The sequence below is a fragment of the Osmerus eperlanus genome, chromosome 15 (genome assembly GCF_963692335.1).
Source record: "Osmerus eperlanus chromosome 15, fOsmEpe2.1, whole genome shotgun sequence".
NCBI classification, from domain to species: Eukaryota; Metazoa; Chordata; class Actinopteri; order Osmeriformes; family Osmeridae; genus Osmerus; species Osmerus eperlanus.
The window spans coordinates 3,251,478-3,273,213 of NC_085032.1; the positions used below are offsets into that span (position 1 = coordinate 3,251,478).

General features: G+C 47.5%; 3 protein-coding genes across 16 annotated transcripts in view; all 3 read left to right on the forward strand.

The window, feature by feature from the left end:
- epb41l3a (erythrocyte membrane protein band 4.1-like 3a) overlaps positions 1-9,738 on the forward strand; it is a 66,594-nt gene extending 56,856 nt beyond the window's left edge. For 7 of the 11 annotated variants that reach the window (XM_062480236.1, XM_062480226.1, XM_062480232.1 and 4 more), the window contains 8 exons: positions 3,143-3,976; positions 4,937-5,056; positions 5,315-5,431; positions 6,687-6,797; positions 6,929-7,027; positions 7,139-7,219; positions 7,525-7,638; positions 9,026-9,738. In XM_062480236.1, coding sequence (XP_062336220.1) covers positions 3,143-3,976; positions 4,937-5,056; positions 5,315-5,431; positions 6,687-6,797; positions 6,929-7,027; positions 7,139-7,219; positions 7,525-7,635 — 1,473 coding nt within the window. In that variant the 3' untranslated portion in view covers positions 7,636-7,638; positions 9,026-9,738. The remainder of the gene's footprint in view (positions 1-3,142; positions 3,977-4,936; positions 5,057-5,314; positions 5,432-6,686; positions 6,798-6,928; positions 7,028-7,138; positions 7,220-7,524; positions 7,639-9,025) is intronic. The other 4 variants (XM_062480233.1, XM_062480235.1, XM_062480237.1 and 1 more) reach the window with 4 other exon arrangements.
- Positions 9,739-10,363: 625 nt separating this feature from the next.
- zbtb14 (zinc finger and BTB domain containing 14) lies at positions 10,364-13,568 on the forward strand. Its single transcript, XM_062479752.1, has 2 exons — positions 10,364-10,796; positions 11,719-13,568. Exon 2 carries the CDS (start codon positions 11,736-11,738, stop codon positions 13,053-13,055), a length of 1,320 nt encoding a protein of 439 aa, XP_062335736.1. The 5' UTR covers positions 10,364-10,796; positions 11,719-11,735; the 3' UTR covers positions 13,056-13,568.
- A 244-nt stretch (positions 13,569-13,812) lies between these two features.
- top1mt (DNA topoisomerase I mitochondrial) lies at positions 13,813-21,643 on the forward strand. Of its 4 annotated transcripts, XM_062479750.1 has the most exons (20): positions 13,822-14,209; positions 14,342-14,375; positions 15,604-15,629; positions 15,728-15,848; positions 15,962-16,053; positions 16,150-16,204; positions 16,287-16,480; positions 18,556-18,671; positions 18,958-19,079; positions 19,169-19,291; positions 19,379-19,566; positions 19,695-19,839; positions 19,921-20,064; positions 20,193-20,378; positions 20,462-20,530; positions 20,629-20,743; positions 20,818-20,945; positions 21,022-21,116; positions 21,202-21,351; positions 21,425-21,643. In XM_062479750.1, exons 1-20 carry the CDS (start codon positions 14,115-14,117, stop codon positions 21,525-21,527), a joined length of 2,301 nt encoding a protein of 766 aa, XP_062335734.1. In that variant the 5' UTR covers positions 13,822-14,114; the 3' UTR covers positions 21,528-21,643. The 4 variants fall into 4 exon arrangements, with proteins under 4 accessions (XP_062335733.1, XP_062335735.1, XP_062335732.1 ...); XM_062479749.1 differs by having other exon boundaries at positions 13,813-14,209; positions 20,462-20,504; positions 20,629-20,945; positions 21,431-21,643; XM_062479748.1 differs by having other exon boundaries at positions 13,819-14,209; positions 20,462-20,504; positions 20,629-20,945.
- The last annotated feature ends 93 nt before the right edge of the window (positions 21,644-21,736 follow it).

Here is a 21,736-nt window from a genome sequence, read left to right on the forward strand (position 1 = left end):
ACATGTTGGTCTGCTGCAAGCACAAACTCTGTAAACCCTGTAAATGTACATGTTACAGCAATACAATTATTTCTAGAATGTAATACATAAAATAAGAAACAAAATCATATCAAACATGACATTTAAAACTGTTTAGAACAATATTTACAAGAACACAACTTTTAATGATAATTTCAGAGTCTTCCTCGGTCCACCTTCCTCTTCAACTGTTGAGACCACCTTTCCAGAGGTGTGTCATTAAGGTGTGATTGTCATTTTAGCATTCATGCAAATCAACGATGTCCCAGACGAGTGTCTGGGTGACCAGTGACAAAGGGGCTGCCAAAACAGCCCTACAGGAGCATAAAATCCCGTCCGGGAACATCCACAATCTTGAAGACCAAATTTCTGCTCTAATGAGCACTGTAACAGCGAGACAACTCAATCACTCACACACAGACACAAACACACACTCTAAAAAATGCTGGTTAAATATAGGAAAGAACACATGTTGGGTTAAACTAACCCAGCACGATGGGTTGACCATTTAACCCAGCATGTTGGGTTGATCATTCAACCCAAATATGGTTCATATTGACTAGAAGGCTGGGTTAATTTGACCTCATAAATGGGTTAAATGCTGGGTTTAAAACTACCCAGTTTGGGTTGTTTCCAACCCAGCAGCTGGTTAAATATAGGACAGAACACACGTTGGGTTAAACTAACCCAGCAAGATGGGTTGACCATTTAACCCAGAATGTTGGGCTGATCATTCCAACGCCTCAATGCTTAGCTAGCATTACCTGAACAAGCTGTTTAGCAAAAAGAAGTAAGCACATACAACTATTTAAATGGAATCATAAACACGGAGAAAACATAACGTTGTTAGGGACTGTTTAATGTACTGTAGACTACCTATTTGTATCACCATCCATTTTGGCGCCTTCACGAACGAACAGAGAGTCGTTAGCTAGACTAGTACTTAAAGCTACGGTAAACAGTCATAAAGCAGCTAGCTATAGATGCAAATAAAAACTCCTTAAAACAAATCGTTTGCAGTACAATACATTTATTTCGGTTGGGTTATTCTGTATAGTTAAAATTTGCCTCGTTGGCTAGACTAGTAAATGTAGACTAAGTTAGCCGGTTGCAAACTGAGGTAACGGCTAATATCCTCAACAACACCTAAGCTAGCACTAGGACTCGGAGAATCTCACCATTCAGTTGCTGCAAGCAATTTGGCTACACCGCCGGACTAGTATTTTTGCTGTCCCTAGTCTTGGTAGGTAGGCTACAACAAATATAACCCTTTAGCTAGTAAATTAGCAAAATATGTCCCTGCCGTTGTGCGTGGACCCTGCTGACTGTACAAAACTTAAGAGCCGTTGAGAAGACCGTTGACAAAGTTAAGTTTATGCTGCAGATAAACCAGTAGCGTTAGCTGGGTTAAAGTGAGGCAGCCACTGGGTAAGGTACCAGGTGACGTAGGGGTGAAAGAGAGGAGGAGGACAATCTGCATTGTTTCAACTGTCGCCGAGAATGACCCAGCCATTAACCCAGCGGCTGGGCTGCACAAAAACTACCCAGCACCATGGAAATAACCCAACAAAATGACCCAACAGGCTCAACCCAGCGTTTGGGTAGAAAAAATATTTTAAATATGTTTTTTTTAGAGTGTACACATACTACCTTCTAGATATAACATCAAAGGACATCAAAAGGCTGATAGACTGTTGCTGCACTGTGTGTGTGTGTGTTAACATCAAGCAATGATGAGCAAGGGTTCAAAGATCAAGCAAGGATTTTTATTTATTTATGGCATTAATAAAGCATTCTGTGTGTGTGAGAGAGAAGGATGTAAGTGCAAATTGAGGTTAAGTAAGATGTTAAAACAAGACAGGGTTACAAACACACACACACACATCCACACACACGTGCATGCCCCAAAGCTAGTTTCCATCCTAGTTGACTAATGCTGACTTGTCTGTCTGGATAAGAGCGTCTGCTAAATGACTAAATGTCTGATTGCCTGTCTGTCTGTAGAGTAAAGAGGATGGTTCTCTGGCAGCATCTCTAGAGACCAAGCCCCAGCCTCTGGAAACTAGTTCAACTGTAGTAGGTCGAGCCAGATGACAATCAGACTCAAAGACAACAGTGACTGATTACCCCAATCCAGAGAGGTTAATGTGCTGGATGTTTATATGTTATATATGTGTTTATTTATGTTGAGTGAGGAACTGACATCTAATCTGCCTTTGTAACTAAACTGTAATTCTCACTGTGCTCCAGCTGTTTTTACAATTCAAACTAACACAAACTATACTAGCTAAGCAAACACAGGTTAATCTTGGTTGACATAGACTACCCTAGATTAACACCCATAACTACCCTATAATAATTCAGGCTAACCAGTGTGCGAATTATACAATGACAATCGAGGGGGTCAACCCTCGACAGATTTTTGGAGTATTAGATAGCAAACTTGCCTTTCTTGCACTTTCTCACGACACGGAACGCACCGCTACACTGAGGTGATTCAACAAGCTTCTGTATTGCACACTGCCTGGTCACACGCGCGCGGTGTTTCTTGAGTTTTATTGGGCACTGGTCACTCGCGCTGTGTTTATTGAGTGAATTTTTACTATGGCAGTCAGTGTAATGGTGTGTGACATTCCCTGCCATAAAGTCAACATTTCTGTGTATGTAACCTGTTATTGAATGAATATGGTAACTATATTGTGATATTTACGATTACAGGTAAGAATGATATATAAATGTATCGACCCCCCCAACCCCCCCCCCCCCCCCCCCCGGTTTTCGCACACTGAGGCTAACCCAGGCTAACTCAGACCAACCCCTGCTAGCCCAGGCTGTCCCAGGCTAACTCAAGCAAACCCTGGCTAACTCTGGTTAACTCAGGCTTATTTAGGCTAACCCAGTTTAACTCTGGTTAACTCTGGTAATTTCAATTCAGTTTCTTCTCAATTCAGTAACTTATAACTTATATATTCAAACATATAGGTACATATATAGCGCATGCTAGCCCAGGTTAACTTAGGCTATGTCGGGCTTACCCAGGTTAGCCCAGGTTTACCCAGGCTAGCCCAGGTTTACTCTGGCTATCTCAGGCTAATCCAGGCTAACCTCTGTGCCTTGGCTGCAGGACTGTGATGGCTGGGTGATAGTCAGTAAGGTCCCTCCCCAGGTAGCAGACAAGACCAACGCAGTCAGCTACAGCAGGCTGGCCGTCACAAGCAGGTCTCAAGCATTGGTCACGACCCTGGGTCAAGAGGGCAGGGAAAGGAGCTATGCCCTTGGAGAGGAAGCTAAGGAGAAGAGTTACACCCTTGGACAGGAAGCTAAGGAGAAGAGCTACACCCTTGGCAAGAGTTATGACACCACCTCTGGCAAGATCGTCACCATGACTACCAAGTCCAAGGAGGGAGAGGAGGCGGTTGCCGCAGCAGCATTTGCCAAAGAGCTGAGAAGAGGGGTGGAGCAAGCCACTGCTACGGTCAAGATAATTCCTGTTGAGACAGACAGTGATGTCTCAGGCCCAGGAGGCATGGCTAAGCTGGATGGCAGAGGGACCACACCCCTTATCACCATCAGAGAGGCACGCACCCCCACCTCCCCTCCAGGACCCCTCTCCCCTCATGGCCTTGGGCCAGAAGCAGGGTCTAGTCAGGTGTCCAGTCCCAGATTGAGCCTGGGGTCAGGGTCTGGCCTGGGTCTAGGGTCAGGGTCTGGTCTTGGCTCCAGCCTGGCTCTGGGCCTAAGGAGCAACAGGAGCCAGGAGCTCCAGGATCAGAAAGAGCTGCTGAAGGAACCTGGACACCTGGGAGATAAGACCATCCCTCTCACCCCCCTCACCCCATTCACCCCTCTGTCCCCCCTCTCCCCCCACTCCCCCTTGCCCAAGTCCCCCATGGTGGACCTACGTCTCAGCCCTGCCCCCCAGCCCTGCCTGACCAGAACATCCCCCGGTGCTAGAGTGGTAGGACATGCCTTCTCAACCCTGCATGGACATACCTCTCCTCCACTTCACGCCTCCTCCTCTTCACCCCTCCTTCGCCCCTTCATCCATCCTCCTCACCGCTGTTCCTTATCAACCCTCCCCCTCCTCTTCACCCCTCTTCCTCCCCTTCATCCCTCCTCACCCCTGTTACTTCTCAACCCTCGCCCTCCTCTTCACCCCTCTTCCTCCCCTTCATCCCTCCTCCTCTTCACCCCTCCTCCTCAGTTCTTCCAGTACGCCTGAAGCCCACCCAGTCCCTACCCTGCCTGGTCTGGTGTGAGCCACTGCTCACTGCTCGGACAGGACCAGGTCTAGAACAAAAGCAGGATTTTCTGGTGCCGTCTGACCCGTTCTTCTGCTCTGCTTGATAATTATTTAATAATTATTTGTATTATTTGCTCACTGCTGCCTGCCAGGCCTGGTCTGGTCACTGCTGCCTGTCAGGCCTAGTCTGGTGTGGTCACTGCTGCCTGTCAGGCCTAGTCTGGTCTGGTCACTGCTGCCTGTCAGGCCTGGTCTGGTCTGGTCACTGCTGCCTGTCAGGCCTGGTCTGGTCTGGTCTGGTCACTGCTGCCTGCCTGTCAGGCCTGGTCTGGTCACTGCTGCCTGTCAGGCCTTTTTTGTCACCTCACTCTAATTGGGAATGTAAACAGATCCAGTCCCTGCTGCTGTCACACACTGCCTCCGCCTAGGCTGGCTGTGTGTGTGCATGTGTGTGTGCATGCGTGTGTGTGTTTCTGCTGCCTGTCCCTAAACTGTGCCTATGTCTACATAAGAGACACCCTGACACCTTCATGTCAATGTGTGTGTGACTGTGTCAATGTATATTTCTACCTTGTATAATGTCTATAATGTTCCTCTATATTTCATGTTTCCTCTTCTTTCTATGTGTATGTGCGTGCTTGTTTGCCCATGCTTTGTGTGTGCGCGTCTGCCCAGCCCAAGCCGACGTTTGATGAGATGTCCCCAGAGCTGACGGCTCTGCTGCAGTCGGCCAGAGAGCAAACCAGTCCTCGTGTCTGGCCTCCCGGCCCCTCCTCTGGACTCACGCTACTGAAGGTGGAGCACAGCTCATCCACCTGCCTGTCTGCCTGCTTGTCTGTCTCCTTATCTTCCTGCCTGTCTCCCTGTCTGCCTGCCTGGCTGTCTCCCTGTCTGCCTGCCTGTCTCCCTGTCTGCCTGCCTGTCTATCTATCTGTATTTAGTCTCTCTGCCTTTTTGTCTGCCTGCCTACCTACCCGTCTGTCTTCTATCTCTGTCTCTCTGGTGGCAGAAGTGCTGGTCTAGACTGACACTCAGCTATCCTGTCTGTTTCAGACCGGCGAAACTCTGGAGAGAGTTGTCACAGCAACAGAGAAGGATTCCTCTCTAGACCAAGACCAGATAAGAGAGGAGCAGCTAGAGGCGAAGCTAAAGCAGGAACAAGAAGTCCAGGTAGAGATGGAGGGTGGCGCAGAACAGGGGCTGCTGGGAGATGTTCCTGATTCAGGGTCTGAGAGCGGGGCAAGCGAGCTCAGTGATGTTCTCAGCGTAGCGTCCCTGGCTGCTGCTGCCCAGACCACTGTGGACCAGGTTCTACAGGCAGCCATTAGGGAGGCGGGGGGGCTGGAGGAGGAGGAGCAGAGGGGGCAGGAGGAGCAGGGGGAGGAGGAGCAGGAGGATGAGGTGGAGGAGCAGGGGGGGTTGAAGGGGGAGGACCAGGGGGAGCAGGAGAAGTACCAGGATGGGTTGAAGGAGGAGCATGGGGGGCTGAAGGAGAAGGGGAACCAGGGGGAGGAGCAGGGTCATCGCCTTATCCATGGTCTAGGTTTGGATGTGAGTCTGGCTCCCAGTCCCTGTCTTGATCCTGGTTCTGGGGAGGAGGAGTCTGTTTCTGAGGGGAACAGTGAGGACTGGAGGGATTCTGGAGATATCTCTCTCCACTCCTCCCTTGCCTCCCCCTCCTCCCTACAAAGGAGGCAACATGATGAATGGACCAGGGTGGATCACCCAGACTCCACCAGCACTACTGAGCTTCTGACGAAGGTAACCCTGAACACTGACCTACAGAATTCTCCTAGGATCCACTCTCCTGAACACTGACCCCTGCCCCAGAACTCTCCCTGGGATCCACTCTCTCAAACACTGACCTACCTCTGCCCCAGAACTCACCTGGGATCCACCCTCCTGAATCCTCCTGTCCTCATCCTCCATCTACAGTATGTGCTACAGAGGCAGCAGTAACATCTTCCTAGGCCCCCTCCTACTGTCGCCTGGATGAACCCTCCCCTTGATAATAACACCCCTCCACCAGTGTTTCCCCTACCATTATATTAGGGGGGCGCCCCGCCCTCCCAACGGCACCCCCCCGCCTTTTAGCGAGACTAAAATACATCACCTTCACTAGACAAGGTTTTACCAATAAACCCAACCGGACGGTTCTGGTGGGCCGGTCTGGATCAAAGTCCAGTGCCTATATTTACTCCCAGGTATAAGTAAACCATCTCTGTGGATGCGGGGGTCGTGAGTCACTGGCACCATTATTTTAGGGGTGGGCTGAAATGTTTGGGAACCCCTGCTGTACATGGTCGGTCCCCCCCCCCCCCCGCCGCCCCCCCCCCCCCCCCAAAAGATGTAAACGTAGGGGAAACACTGGCATCCACCAACACCAACTGTGTTTCTATGGTGACCTTTGACCTCTCCTCTCCAGAGTTCTTCTGTGCTGCAGTCAGAGGTTGTGACCTTTAGCAGCTTTGCAGAAGAAGGGCTGGGAGAGGATGTTCACACCGCCATGAAAACCATCACTTACCAAACACTGGAGGTAGAACACACACCTTAACATACAAACCTTCACATATACACTGTCACACAGACCATTTCACACAGTCACACACACTAGCATGCTCCTCATCCTGCTGTCAGACCAACCAGGGTGCCTTGCTTGTGTTGCAGGGCGGCGCTGAGGTAGAGCCTGATGCAGGTGTTCTGATGAGCGCCCAGACCATCACCTCTGAGACCAGCAGCACCACTACCACCACGCATATCACCAAGGTCGTATCACATCACCACCCGTACCACAGTAACACCAAATCACCTGTGACACAAAGTTACTCTGTCATACTTATCACCTCTTATCATGGTTACACTGTCACGTACATGCAGACTGTGAAGGGAGGAATCTCTGAGACGCGAATCGAGAAGAGGATTGTGATCTCTGGAGATGCAGACATTGACCATGATGAGGTAAGATAACACACACATGCACACACTATCACACACACACTATTACTAATACACACATTCACTAACATACACACTATAGTCACACAGGCCACATCTGTTCCCCAACTGTGTATTACAGTTGGGGGAGCAGAGCCGTGTAGATCTGCTCCTCCTGCCAGACCCCCCAGTGTGGCTCCATCCAAGATGTGTGTGTGTGTGTATGAGTGTGTGTATGTATCTGTGTGTGAGTGAGTGTGTGTGTGTGTGTGTGTATGTGTGCATGCATATGTGCATCTGTGTGTGTGTGGATCTGTGTGTGGCCCCAGGCTCTGGCCCAAGCCATCAAGGAGGCCAAAGAGCAGCATCCCGACATGTCGGTGACCAGGGTGGTTGTGCACAAGGAGACGGAGATCTCACCTGAGGAAGGGGAGGAGTGACAGGTAGCTTCGCCTCCTCAACTGGCTCCATCCCCCTCTGGCTGTCCTCCACGCTTGACTTGGCTGACTAACTAACCTTGGACTAGCCAACTAACTGACCTTGGACAAGTCAACAAACTAACCATGGACTAGTCAATGAACTAACTCTGGACTAGTCACTGAATTAACCCTGGACTAGTCAATTAAGTAACTCTGGACTAGTCAATGGACTAACCAAATAGCGGTGGTCCAGTAGAGCTGCTGTCTTGCTGCTCTGAACTTACAGCTTTCACACTGCCTTCATCTTCTCAACCTCTCTTCTCTCTTTCTTCAGGCTTTCTGGCTGTCTTACTGACTGGCTGTCTATCTTACTTTATGGCTGGCCTTCTGAATGTTTGTCCTTCTGGCTGTCTTACTGGCTGGTTGTCTTGCTGGCTATCTGTCGGTCTGAATGGTTGTCTTACTGGCTGTCTGTATGAATGGTTGTCTTTCTGGCTGGCTGTATGAATGATTGTCTTTCTGTCTGGCTGTCTATCTGAATGGATGTTAGTTAGCTGGCTGTCTTATTGTCTGTCTGTCTGAAGGGTTGTCTGCTTTAAGTGCCTTTCTGTATCAGTGACAGTGTTTCCCCTAGGATTTCAGGGGTGGCGGTAGACCAAAATATTGCCTCCCATTCATTTTCAATGGAAGTCACGTGTCACGTGACAGGACCCTGCAAGGCAGTGTGAGATACCTGGCAGCATGAACAGGTAGCCTAGCAAAAGAAGTAAACCTTATTTTATGCGTTTATTAGGGCATTTGTGGATGATCAATGTCAGTATGTTGCCATTCAAAACTAAACTAGCTAGCATAATACAGCTAGTACAGTATATGCACGGAAGTAAATGCTTTTCCAAGCACTACACCGCTCACGAGGAGCGAATAGGCGAATTCACGCAAATGTTGTCGTTAACAGTGCACCTAGTGTGCACTCATCGACAGGCGATCAGGTGTAAATAACAAGGGCAAGGTTGCGCAAACTTTCACAAATTAATTGAACAGTTTTGAGGCGATGAGCAAGAAGCGAATTTCCTGTAGTGTGAAAACAGCTATATGTCGCGGGCCACCCCCCCCCAAAACAATGGTAGGGGAAACACTGTGTGATCATGTCAATCTCCTATGATAATATGCAGTGAAGAATTGTTGTGGAGGAGTTGGTGTGTCTCTGGTCTTCAGTCCAAGCAGCATTCCTGTCTCCTGTATCTTCTCACTCCATAAGGACCCTGTCTGTCTGCTCTGACTCCATAAGAACCCTGTCTGTCTGCTCTCTGACTCCATAAGGACCATGTCTGTCTGCTCTCTGACTCCATAAGGACCCTGTCTGTCTGCTGTCTGACTTCATAAAGACCCTGTCTGTCTGCTCTCTGATCAGGACTGAGGCTCACTAACCTGGAGGGTTCTGAAGAGTTCCAGAAGGTCACCTGCTCGACCCCTACAGGATCACACAAGCTGCTCCACAGACAAGACTGCATCCGAGCACTACTGGACTAGCACACACACATATGCATAAATGCCCACTCCTTATATCTCACCAAGACACACACACTCCAAAAGCTCCCTGGCAATCAGGCGTCCGCTGGCCCTTAAAGGAACATGTTTATTGCATGACAAGGGAACCGTTCTGTTGTACAACCTCATCTCCATGTTGTGGTCTTGAGTTGCAGGGAAAGAGTGTCTATTTATTTACTCTCAATACTCTCTTAATGAACTGAATGTGAACAAGTACCTATTTATCCTGTAGACATACCAAAACACACTCTCCTTGTACCCCCAAATGTTAAGTAGGTAAGTTTTTACACATTGTCTATTCAGCTTACATGCTCAGTAGGCCAGAAGAAAATGTTTTTCTTTGTTTTGTTTGTATATACGACCATTTGCATTATAAACCTAACCGTCCTTGATGAGTGTCTTCATCCACACACAAGCCTCAGCAGAACTAACAGATAGCAACCACCACAGTTCTGCCTAAATCCCTGTCTCTCTCTGAGACAATCACACTGTATCACCCTGACCCCTTTCTCATCCATCACCATGGCTCTGCCCAGTATCCATAATTCCCACAACTCTAAAATAAACAGAAAAATAAATCTATCTTCTGTCTCTTTCTGTCTGCTGTGTGTTCCGTGGGTTGCTGTGAAGCCTGTGTGTGCAGGGTTCAGTGGGACCCCAGCATGGCTGGGCATGGCCTGGAACTGGACGCACGTTTGAAGAATATAGGGTTTTTGTTACAAAAATGTGACATTACCACCCCTCACTGTGAATAATCATACGCAGCAGGCTCTATTAGGCCTCAGGATTCATTAGTGAAGGGTTAATGGTGGTCCAGTGCCAGCCGTTTTAGACCCACCTTCTCGTAAAAGACGTTTAAAAAACGTGTAGCATCGGAGATTAATATAAGGGGTGAATTAACTGTATAAGACCTCTTCAGGCAGTGTGCTGTACAACCTCGCTGCTTTGAGTGCTGTTGGGGAAAGGCTTGCATACCTGCTGGCAGTGTGAATAATTTAGTTGTAGTTCATGTTGTGCGCCAATTTATTTACATATATAATTTGTGCTCTATCTGCGACATCCCTGGGTGTGAGAGTCCAACTAGTGGATATCCAGACCATGGGGCATCTCTTGACCAACACATGACCATCCAAAACGTGTTTTAATGTGGCTGTAAAAAGATTCGGATGACTTATGACATTTTCGTTACAATTATTGTCAATATAGAAAAGTGTTAGCGCTAGTGCATGTACGGTGGTCTCGTGAATCCGGTAATGCCTCCTCATTTACTCAGATTCCCCTCCACTCTCGTCTCCCGCTCGTGACAGTGTCTTTCGCGCCCCAAATCTGCTCCCGTTTTCCCTCTAGTTCGCGCTTCAGAGATTTATGATCAGTAAATTGCGTAAGTATTTGAAGTCACTCCTTTGGATTGTGCTTTGTTGTTCTGGCTGCATTTACGCAACAAGCGTAAACTGAATCATTTCAATGCACGTACTTACGCGCATAGTCACTCAATCTGCAGTTCCGTGCTGGCGCAGCGCGTCCTTCCGCTTATGCTCGTCCTCAGGCCAACAACACACAAAGTGTATTATTATATTTTCAACGCGTGACACTCATCGGAGACTTTACCAAGGGTACAAAATCGTTTACTAAAGGTAAGAAATATATTTTTAGCTAATCAGATCAGTTTCTAAATTATTGCATAATGTTTTATCAAGATGCCTGCGCGCTCACGGATTGAGCAGAAGCTCGAGTTCGTCATGTCAGGAGTGTTCATGGCTGCTCGGGCATTTTCCGTTCTAGTGACGGGCGCTGCTCGCGTGCTTGTGGTTGTGGCTGTGGCTGGTCGGTGACAGCTTTAAACCCCTGTCCCCCCGACGGCGTGACAGCCTCACACCTAGACAAGGATTTAGCAAACAGCAGGGGTTTATGCCATTTACATGAGGAAGACTGTGCCCACACCAGTTTGAAAATATGTAGTCATGGGGCCATTTTAGTTCGTACACAATGCAGTTAGCTAGCATAGCTAGCATTGCTAGCTAGCTATACACCCTCCCCCCAAATCTACCGCTAACTGGCTAGTCATTCATACTAGCTAGCATTGATTGCTAGCTGGCTAATCACGGGATGTAGAATGCAGTATGTGTAGCTGGCTAGGAAGTGATACGAGGCCTGCATCTGTCAGGGATGTTTTCATGATGATATTTGACCTCTAGCCTTGCATTTTCAGGACATACAATGTTGTAGCTGATCACTTCATGTCAGTCGACATTGATTAGCTAGATAGATAATGTATTTTACGTGTTACTATAATAACGAATTATTATTATGCTGATTATTGTAGCCATGAGGGCCACAACTGTGAATGTTCTGGTCATGGGATGCAAGAGAGCACACACCCTCACACACAGTGTAGATCACGCAGCAGGACAGCTGACTTGTCTGGATGGTAGAATATTACTGTTCTGATCTTACACCTTAGGTGAAATAAAAATAAAAAAATCCTATATTGTTTGTGGTCTCCTTGCTGGTGCCCTGCGTGTTGTTAAACACCCCGTCTGTGTCCTCTGTCTCCAGAACTTTATCCATCCAGCATGTCAGAGACGGTGAAGTACGTGGACGATGAGCACAAGACCATCTTCCTAAAGCTGCTGAACGAGCAGCGTCTGGAGGGGGAGCACTGTGACATTGCCGTGGTCGTGGAGGACGTCAAGTTCCGCGCCCACCGCTGTGTCCTCGCCGCCTGCAGCAACTACTTCAAGAAGCTGTTCAAGAAGCATGAGGTGGACAACTCGTCTGTCATCGAGATCGACTTCATCCGCTCTGACATCTTTGAGGAAGTGCTCAACTACATGTATACAGCCAAGATCTCCGTCAAGAAGAAGGACGTCAACCTGATGATGTCGTCGGGGCAGATCCTTGGCATACGTTTCCTGGACAAGCTGTGCTCCCAGAAGCGTGACCTGACAGCCGAGGAAAAGCATGACAAGTTCCCCTACGACATCGTCAAGATGGCTATGCCCCCTGACGACCCCTCCCTGACCTCTGACCCTGACGTACAGGTTCTGGGGGAGCACCACGACACACCTACTCATGACCTTGTAGAGGACACCTCAGCCAATCACGAGCTTGACAAGTCTCCCAGCTCCGCCTTGCGTGTGCAGGAAGCCATCCTGAAGGAGCTAGCCAATGAGGACGTCCACAAAGTGAGCTGCTATGACCAGGACGTGGTGGAGCCCATGGACACAGAGCCCAAGGACTTGGGCCACGCCGCCCAGACTCTGACATTCACAGACAGCATGGGGGAGGTGAAGGACGAGCACACAGCCAGCTGGACCACCGCCACCACAGACATGAAGTTCGAGTACCTGCTGTACGGCCACCGCGACCAGCTAGCCTGCCAGGTCTGCGGGAAGACCTTCGTGGACGAGAACCGCCTGAGGAAGCACGAGAAGCTGCACTCAGCCGAGCGGCCGTTCGTGTGTGAGATCTGCAGCAAGGCCTTCACCACACAGGCCCACCTGAAGGAGCACCTGAAAATCCACACAGGCTTCAAGCCCTACCGCTGCGACGTCTGCGGGAAGTCCTTCATCCGTGCGCCCGACCTCAAGAAGCACGAGCGCGTCCACAGCAACGAGCGCCCGTTCGGCTGCCAAATGTGCGACAAGGCCTTCAAACACAAGTCGCACCTGAAGGACCACGAGCGGCGGCACCGCGGGGAGAAGCCGTTCGTCTGCGGCTCCTGCACCAAGGCGTTTGCCAAAGCCTCCGACCTAAAGAGGCACGAGAACAACATGCACAGCGAAAGGAAGCAGCTGGCGCCGTCAGCGCTGCAGACGGAGACGGAGCAGCTGCAGGCTGCAGCCATGGCGGCCGAGGCAGAGCAGCAGCTGGAGTCGATAGCCTGCTCGTAGCAGCCACTAACAGCCCCTGGCAGCAGCCGCCCGCTGGCTGGAGCTCCAGCATAACCTCATGTTCTCTGAACAGTTAAGAAAACTCTGAACAATGATGGGAAAACCTGTGGATGTTTGGTCGTCTGTTTTTGTGAGGTGCCACTGTGGGTAGAACTAGGCCTCTGTACTTAATGAACAGGTTCCATGTTGTCTTGTGGGTATTTGTGGGACACATGAGAACATCATTGAAAATAATTGTTAAATATTTTTGGTTAGATAATGATTTCAGTTTTTCTCGCACTGTAAAATGGTGTTAGGACATTCTTTGATGGCTGATGAACTTCAAGGTTGAGAAGGTTGTGAAGCTTCTCACCAGAGTTGTCTGCTGTGTAGTTATGGTAACAGATGGTAAAGTGGCTCTTGAATGGACCTCCCTCCTGGTTGGACATGTGCCTGATTGGTCACATGGTGCTGTGTCTTATCTCTGATCATGACTACTGCATATTATGTGTAAAATTGTAACATAGCTACATGGCCCATACATCTTTTGTAAAATATTTTATTTGATCACATGCATCACTTCATACTATCAAATGGCATGTGAATTTATCAAACTAAAATACCTGATACTTTAATAAAAATGCTACTTTGAACTGCCAACAACAGCCCATTGCGTGTGTTGATTTTGATCACACAAAGTAAAGGCTATGTGTGTTTGCTAATAAAATGACATAACGGCCTCAGTGAAGGCTTTTCAACAAGAACCTTGATCACTGACGACTAATTAACTCAACAAGCATGCGCAGGCACTCGGACTAACAGGTGTTAAGAAGAAAGTTTTCTTCAGGTTCGGCGACAGCTAGGCCTCTAATGAGCGGACAAATAGGTAAGTTGAAAGAAGGGAACAGATATCAGATACAAAATCACATAATAATCACCTATTGGCCTACATGAGAATAGGTTCTTGGCCACCGTTGTTTGTAGCCTATTTGAGTAGCGCAGCTTCTATCTAACAATTCTTAACCGCAACTCGATGCAAACGTCCCAAGTTGGAAAGTTCACGTTGTCTCAAATTGAGCAATGAATCCGGAGCACACAGAAGGACACGTAGATGCTAAAACTAAAAGAAAAAGAATCTCATCGGAGTCGCGGGAAGACGGGAGGTCGAATGAAAGGTGAGGCATACAGTATCCTAGCCACACTGCGCTGAGCACTGATGGTCTCTGGCGGCAATAAAGCGATTTGGCTGTTAATGTCAAGTTAATGTAGTCTTTTGTAAAATAAAAAAAATAAACACCTTAAAACAGGAAGAAGAACAGAAAAATGGATCGGAACAAAAAGGTATGTGTAAGTTTTCTCTCTCACACATGCACACACATACAGTGTATCAGGGGTACCAACCCACTGGTTATGGAAGTTGCATGAAAAGAGCTCCTGGTGCTGAAAGTGCCAACAAGAGTCTAACATCAGCAGGTTTGAGGGCATACAGGGAGCTCTGGCTGATCACCTGGAGCTCTGGCTGATCACCTGGAGCTCTGGCTGATCACCTGGAGCTTTGGCTGATCACCTGGAGCTTTGGCTGATCACCAGGAGCTCTGGCCGATCACCTGGAGGGTGTGAGGACCTGTGAGTGTAGGTGTTGACAATAGACAGAAGCATGATCTCACTGTATTTCCATTGGATGTCTACAGGTATGTGTGGTAGTATGGTAGGGTGTGTGGGTTCATGTGTATGTGGTAGGTATGTGAGGTGTGTAGGGGCACTGTGCTCCAGTTCAGGGAGTTTGAGAGCAGACTCGGTCACCAGTAGTGATGGGCATTCCGGCTCTTATGGCTCAGCTCACTAAAAAGAGCCGGCTCTTTTGGCTCCCGAACGGCTCTTTAAAAAATACATGTTTTAACTATGAATTTGACTATGATAGGTGTGAAAACAATTTGAATTAAATTATTAAATGAAATCATACTTGACCGTCACCACATATCTTTAAAAATGCATTGATTTGTCATGGCTCTCCTTGAGTTTTGACTACTCTCTGACTGTGTGTGAGTTGGCTCGGCCCTCCCTCATGCAGGATTGACAGGAACAGAATGTGAGGATGATCGTGTGCGCCTTTAAGCCTACAAGTATTTTTATGTTGTTCTTTGAATTAGTCAATTATTTTAAATACAATTAAAATTCATTATTTCATAATCATTTAGTTTTTATAGGCTGTATTAATCTATTAAAAATAGAGTCAGCTCTTCAGATATGCGAGCCAGGTCCCGACGTTCACCTTCAAGAGCCGGCTCTTAGAGCCGGATCGTTCGCGAACGACCCATCACTAGTCACCAGAACAAAAAGGGAACACACTGCAGAACCTTCATCTCTGAATCTCTTAGAACATTCAGTGCATCAGAACATCTACAACTTTAGACCTGTCAGAACTCAGTAGGTCTAGAGGTTTCCTTGTGACCAGCATCAACTCTGTGCCCAGCATTGCAAGCAGTCTTTCCTGTATATATGGAACAAAACCTGTTACCAGAGCATCTCTGTATCCGAAAATCCAGATTTGTGCTTGTCTGTCTTCCAGGAGGCGGACCCTGTTGCAGTAGAGCGGTACGTCCTAAGTTTGATCCCTGACATGACCCCTGGCCGTGGCACACTCTTGATACACCTAGCGGGCTAGCTTGCTGATCATGTCTCTGTCATCACAGCCAAGCTCATGTGGATAACAAGGACAACAACAACCTATCATCCAATCAAGAGGGGAAGCAGGAAGTGGATTGGTGCAGGTCCCAGCTGACCCTGAAGACACTGAAAGCTGACAAAGTCAAGGTGCGTATATCATTACTGAACTGCTCTAGATACTGGGTGAGGTGTGTGTGTGGTTGCGTGTGAGTGCGCACGTGTGAGTGTGTGCGTGCGTGATCCAGACCTCCATGTTGCAGCACCACAGGTCAAAGACCAGCAGGAAAGAGCAACAGGGAAAGGAAGACCAGGAGGAACAACAAAGACTTTTCAGTGAACAACCAGCCAACAGGTAACACTTCACCTCTGATCCAGCATTGTCCAACTGTTCATCCTACAGGACGTAACCCTATACAGTATGTTGGTAAACACATTTACATCCTAACAGTTTAAACAGTAAATCAAAAAGGAAGAGCAAAGACTTCAAGGAGAAGAATAAGAAAGTAAGGAGCTGTTAGCCCACACAACCCATCCTCAGTGAAGGGCTTTTCACTGGCTGTTTTGACATGGCTGTTCTGACGGCAGGAGAGAAGAAGATCTGGGAATGCCAGGAATCAAAAGGAGAAGGACCAAAGTCCCAAAAACAAATCAACAAATGAAAAGAAGGGTAAAAAGGAGAATTCAGAAAAAGAGAAATTAAAGAAGAAAGTGAAGCTGGAAGAGAGGGAGGATAAAAGGCTCAAAGACAAGGATATCAAGGAGGACAGCACATGGAAATGGTGAGATCAAGTTCATACTTTAGAAGCATCACAATCATTATTATTTATGTTTAACAATGTCTAGGTTTGTGTGTGTGTGTGTTACATAGCCCATTTGTTTTTAATCTATCATATTGAATACATCTGTAGGAGAATTTACTGTAGCGGAATCCTGCTTCAGTAATTTGTTTCCAGAGGGACGATTAAAATGTTGCACCCACGTGTCAGCCGCTCATTTGTGGCACTGGAAGCGAAACACAGCCCATTCTCTAGCGATACACTATCCCCATGTGAATAACGTTTACGTTTTAATTTGGCTGACGTTTTTAACCTAAATAACATACCGGAGGTGTGGTGACTCATGATACATTGTAGGATGTATTGCGTGAACTATTTTTGAGAGATTCGAACCCATAATATAACGCGTACAAGACACACTGTGGGCTGTTAGAAACAACTCAGAAAGAAACACAGTGAGCCAAAAAGCATGTAATGAGCAAATATTGCAATGTTTTTGCCAACTTACACCAGTCGATGAAGAGTAATAGCAGCGCTTTTGTTGTGAATTCTTCGCGGTTTTATCGGGTTGCTGAAAAGTATGATGCGAAAAGCAGGAAGATGTGAGTTACTTGCCAATTTGTAATTAGCATTATATGTTGACCTATATCTCTTCAGTGTCAATATTCTTTTTCTTCTTTTTTCTAATCAATGTATTTATTCCCAGGTGTTTTGCATCCCCCCCCCCCTGTAATATTCTAATAGCTAATGTAATATTGCACATATTTTCGTCCTATTTCCCCTAAAGCAATAAAGTTAGGCTACTTAAAAACACCTTACACTCATAAAGTATGCTCTAAATGGCATAAATGCTGCCAATTAATAATTGACGTAACAACTTATTGTAAATGGTCAGTAGCCTAGCCTATCGATTAAGGTAGGCCACTCTGAAGCATGTACACTGCCTGCTTCATTTGATCTTGATAGGCTAAGAATTCTGTAGCAAATAATAACAATAAACACACTTTTTATTAATTAAAACTACTTCAGCATAATAATGCACCTAAAATACAAACCCGAGCAAGGGCAGCTATCGAATCAACAGACAATTTAGCTAGCAGGGGAAGAATACAAACAACGAAAATCACCTGTTAACCCTTGTGCTGCCTTTGGGTCACATGACCCAAAGGTTCATAACGAACCATCGTTGTGTTTACCCAATTTTACCCAATACAAAAACAAATACAAATAATTTTCTTTTAACCTTCGCAATGTGGGGGGTCTGAGACAGCCCAACGGTTAAAAGAAAATGCTTCACTTTGTTTTTGTATGCGGTAAAGTTGTCGCAATACGACGGTGGGTCACAATGACTGATAGGTCAGAATGACCCGAAGATAACACAAGGGTTAACTTGATTTAAATTTGCAAAAACTATAGACTTGTACAATAATAGGCTTAAATGAACTGACAACATAAGTTATACGACTTACAGTTCTCAAGGACGCACACACGCAATCTCAACTGCGGTGTGAAGCGCGTGTCCGTGCAATTCTCCGACATGCACTCTAACAATCACTGCTGATAGACTGCCTAATATTTTGTACAGCCTGATTTCTGATACCGTGGCGGCAGAAATGTAGCCATAGAGGAAACACTGCACTATATATTATCATTCCAGGTTAAGAATACCAATGTAGGCTGCGTTGGAAATCGTAAATCAAACTTTGTCAGCATTTTGAGTGGAAATTTAATTTGTATTTGTACAGGTGTATTCGTGCACGTCGGGCTGGCCCTCGCAGCGGAACGACAGTTTACTCCGCTCTGTCCATTCGCGCACCACAAAGTTGCGCATTGATCAGACAAGACACGCTTATCAACTCGATTACTGTTGATAAAAACGGAACGAGGGTTCGGCTGAAGCCTACTTGAAACATACTATTGAGAACATATTCGATGACATGCATTGCACGCGTGATGAACACAGCTTTTTTTTTTTTCATCGCGGAAACCCTGATCTGGGCTCCACTTCAGACACGGTCAATCAATCCAGAAGTGCCTGTCTGTGCATGTTTTTGTGTCCATGTCTCTCTGTTGTGCAGGTGGGAGGAGGGTCACACGAGTGATGGGAGGAAGTGGTCTAGCCTGGAGCACCGCGGGCCGCTTATCCCCCCACCCTATGAACCAATACCCAGCAACGTAAACTTCTACTACAACGGTTAGACACATCCAGTCTTTAGTATTTACTGTGGTGGTGCTTTATAATTAGGATATTGTTTGGATAGTGTCAGAGGTGTCATCGCTAGGCTCGTCAGGATTGACTTTTGGCCACTCCGGGGATCAAACTCAAATCCTCTGACTCATGCACGCAACAACACCCTTTTATAAACACCGCTTTCATCAGCTTCACCACTGCTAACAATTTGGTGGCATGGTTTGGTGGTATTTAAACTGCAGAGTTTAACAAGCTCAGTTACATGGGGTTGATGTAAATGTGTTCCTAGGTGAGCTGGTGAAACTGAGCCTGACTGCAGAGGAGGTGGCAACGTTCTATGCTAAGATGCTGGACCACGAGTACACCACTAAGCCTGTGTTCCAAGAGAACTTCTTCACTGACTGGAGAGAGGTGCAGACCCCCAGAACCTGACCACACCCACACTGACACCCAGACCATTGTTGTATGTCTGACCATGCTGTTGTCTGCCATCCTAACAGGAAATGACCTCAGACGAGAGGGCTCTGATCAGGAAGCTGTCTAAGTGTGACTTCACAGAGATCAACAAGTACTTCTTGCTCAAGGCTGAGGAGAGGAAAGCCTTGACTAAGGAGCAGAAAAAGGTGAGCTTCAGCCTGGCTTCTGGTGAACAGTTTTCTTCCCCAGGATCTGCTGAGGTTCTATCTGGACGCTGTTGTGGTTCTGTCAAGGTTCTGAAGGAGGAGGCCAGCCAGCTGACAGAGGAGTATGGGTTCTGTGTTCTGGACGGCCACAGGGAGAAGATTGGGAACTTCCGTGTGGAACCGCCAGGCCTGTTCCGTGGCCGTGGAGAGCACCCGAAAATGGGAAAACTGAAGAAGAGAATCCAGCCTGAGGACATCACCATCAACTGCAGCAGGTCAGTCTCTCTCACTCACTCACTCACTCACTCACACACACACGCAAGCCCACAAGATCCAGCCTGAGGACATCACCATCAACTCTAGCAGGTCAGTCTAACACAGGAATAACTGTGTGTGTGTGTAGAGACTTCAAGGTGCCAGCAGCTCCTGAGGGACACAGGTGGAAGAAGGTGCAGCATGACGACACGGTCACGTGGCTGGCCTCCTGGGTGGAGAACGTCCAGGGAAACATCAAATACGTCATGCTCAACCCTAGCTCCAAACTGAAGGTTCCACACACCAACACACCAACACCCATTCCTCTGTCACACCTTTGAGCCAATGTGGAGTTTGTGTGTGTGTGTGCGCAGGGAGAGAAGGACTGGCAGAAGTATGAGGTGGCTCGCAGGTTGAAGGAGAAGGTCGAGACCATCAGGAGGCGCTACAGAGAAGACTGGAAGGACAGAGAGATGAAGAACAGGCAGAGAGGAGTGGCTCTGTACTTCATTGACAAGGTGCTGCTGTGACTGTGCCGGATCATGACCCAGACCTGCGACCTCAGGCTGTGGTCGCATCTCCTCAGATCCGCTCCTCCGACGCCTATTTTCTGACATGACCAATCCAAACTTGTGTCTGTGTATAGCTTGCTCTACGTGCAGGGAACGAGAAGGAGGAGAGCGAGACGGCCGACACGGTTGGCTGCTGCTCTCTGAGGGTGGAGCACATCAGGCTCGTCCCACTGCTGGACGGCCTGGAGAATGTGGTGGAGTTTGACTTCCTGGGGAAGGACTCCATTCGCTACTACAACAAGGTTCCAGTGGAGGCCAGGGTAGGCAGTGCTACTACGATACAATAACTACACCCCAGATTACATGACATGTGCTACAGACTCTCTGTCTCACTCTCACTTAGGTCTTCAAGAACCTTAAACTCTTCATGGAAAATAAAGACCCTGGTGACGACCTCTTTGATAGAATCAACGTAATATTCATACACAAGACACACAATATACAGGATGTTCGCATATTTGTGGAACATGACTATTGACTATTACTACTGTTTTCTTCTGTGTTGTTCAGACGGGGTATCTGAACAAGCACCTGAACCAGGCCATGCCCGGCCTGACGGCCAAGGTGTTCAGAACTTACAACGCTTCCACCACTCTGCAGGAGCAGCTCAGCCAGATCACCTCTGGTACACGCACACACAAAACACACCTTCAGAAATACATTTAAGAGCAGTTTGTGTTTACGTATGTGTGTGTTCAGCTGACATGAGCTTGGAGGAGAAGGTGCTGTCGTATAACCGTGCTAACAGAGCTGTAGCCATCCTCTGCAACCACCAGAGGGCAGCACCTAAAACCTTTGAGAAGTCGATGCAACTGCTGAAGGACAAGGTGCTGCTTAACAAATGTGAACGAGATCTGCTAGTTCACTAGCCAGTGGTAAGTTAACTAAAATAGTGTGTGTCAGATGTCCCAGAAAGAGCAGCAGTTGGAGACAGCCAGAAAGGAGCTGAAGACGGCTCAGAAGGAGCATAAGAGAGAGCAGAGTGACAGAACCAGAAGGTTGGTGGTGGAACGCTGGCTGTGTTAGCCATGGTAACTGTGAACAGTGAGCTGGGCTTTAGAGGACACCTCTCTCTTCCCCCAGGTTAGTGGAGAAGAAGGAGGCAGCTGTCAAACGACTGGAGGAGCAGCTGAAGAAGCTCTGCCTCCAGATGACTGACAGGGAGGAGAATAAGGTCATTGCCTTGGGAACCTCGAAACTCAACTACCTCGATCCCCGCATCTCTGTGGCCTGGTAAGTCTTGTTTCTCAGTCAGTTGTGTGCGTGTGAGACAAGTGATTCCAAGTGGCTGCATCTTTTCTGGCAGGTGCAGGAAGTTCAATGTCCCGATAGAGAAGATCTACAACAAGACCCACAGAGACAAGTTTGCCTGGGCGATAGACATGACGGACGACACCTTTACATTTTGATTTGTTGACCTTTACGCTGTCAGAGACTTCTTAGTTTACCTTGAGTTTAGACGTGGTATATCTAAACGTGTATCTGGGTCTATTGAATAAAACTGGTTGGTGTGTGGAACAGAAAAGTGGGCTTGATTTATGCCACTGTGTGTTGGAGGCTGTCATGATGTCTAGATCGACTCCAATATAATCAGCGAAATAAGTTCAACGTCTTGTGT

Coding starts and splice junctions, on each gene's coding strand:
- zbtb14 (XM_062479752.1), top strand. CDS start 11,736: ATGTCAGAGACGGTGAAGTACGTGGACGATGAGCACAAGACCATCTTC.
- top1mt (XM_062479748.1), top strand. CDS start 14,115: ATGAATCCGGAGCACACAGAAGGACACGTAGATGCTAAAACTAAAAGA. Junction 15,849..15,961: donor TGAAAGCTGACAAAGTCAAG/GTGCGTATATCA, acceptor TCCATGTTGCAG/CACCACAGGTCAAAGACCAG. Junction 19,840..19,920: donor ACCCTAGCTCCAAACTGAAG/GTTCCACACACC, acceptor GTGTGTGCGCAG/GGAGAGAAGGACTGGCAGAA.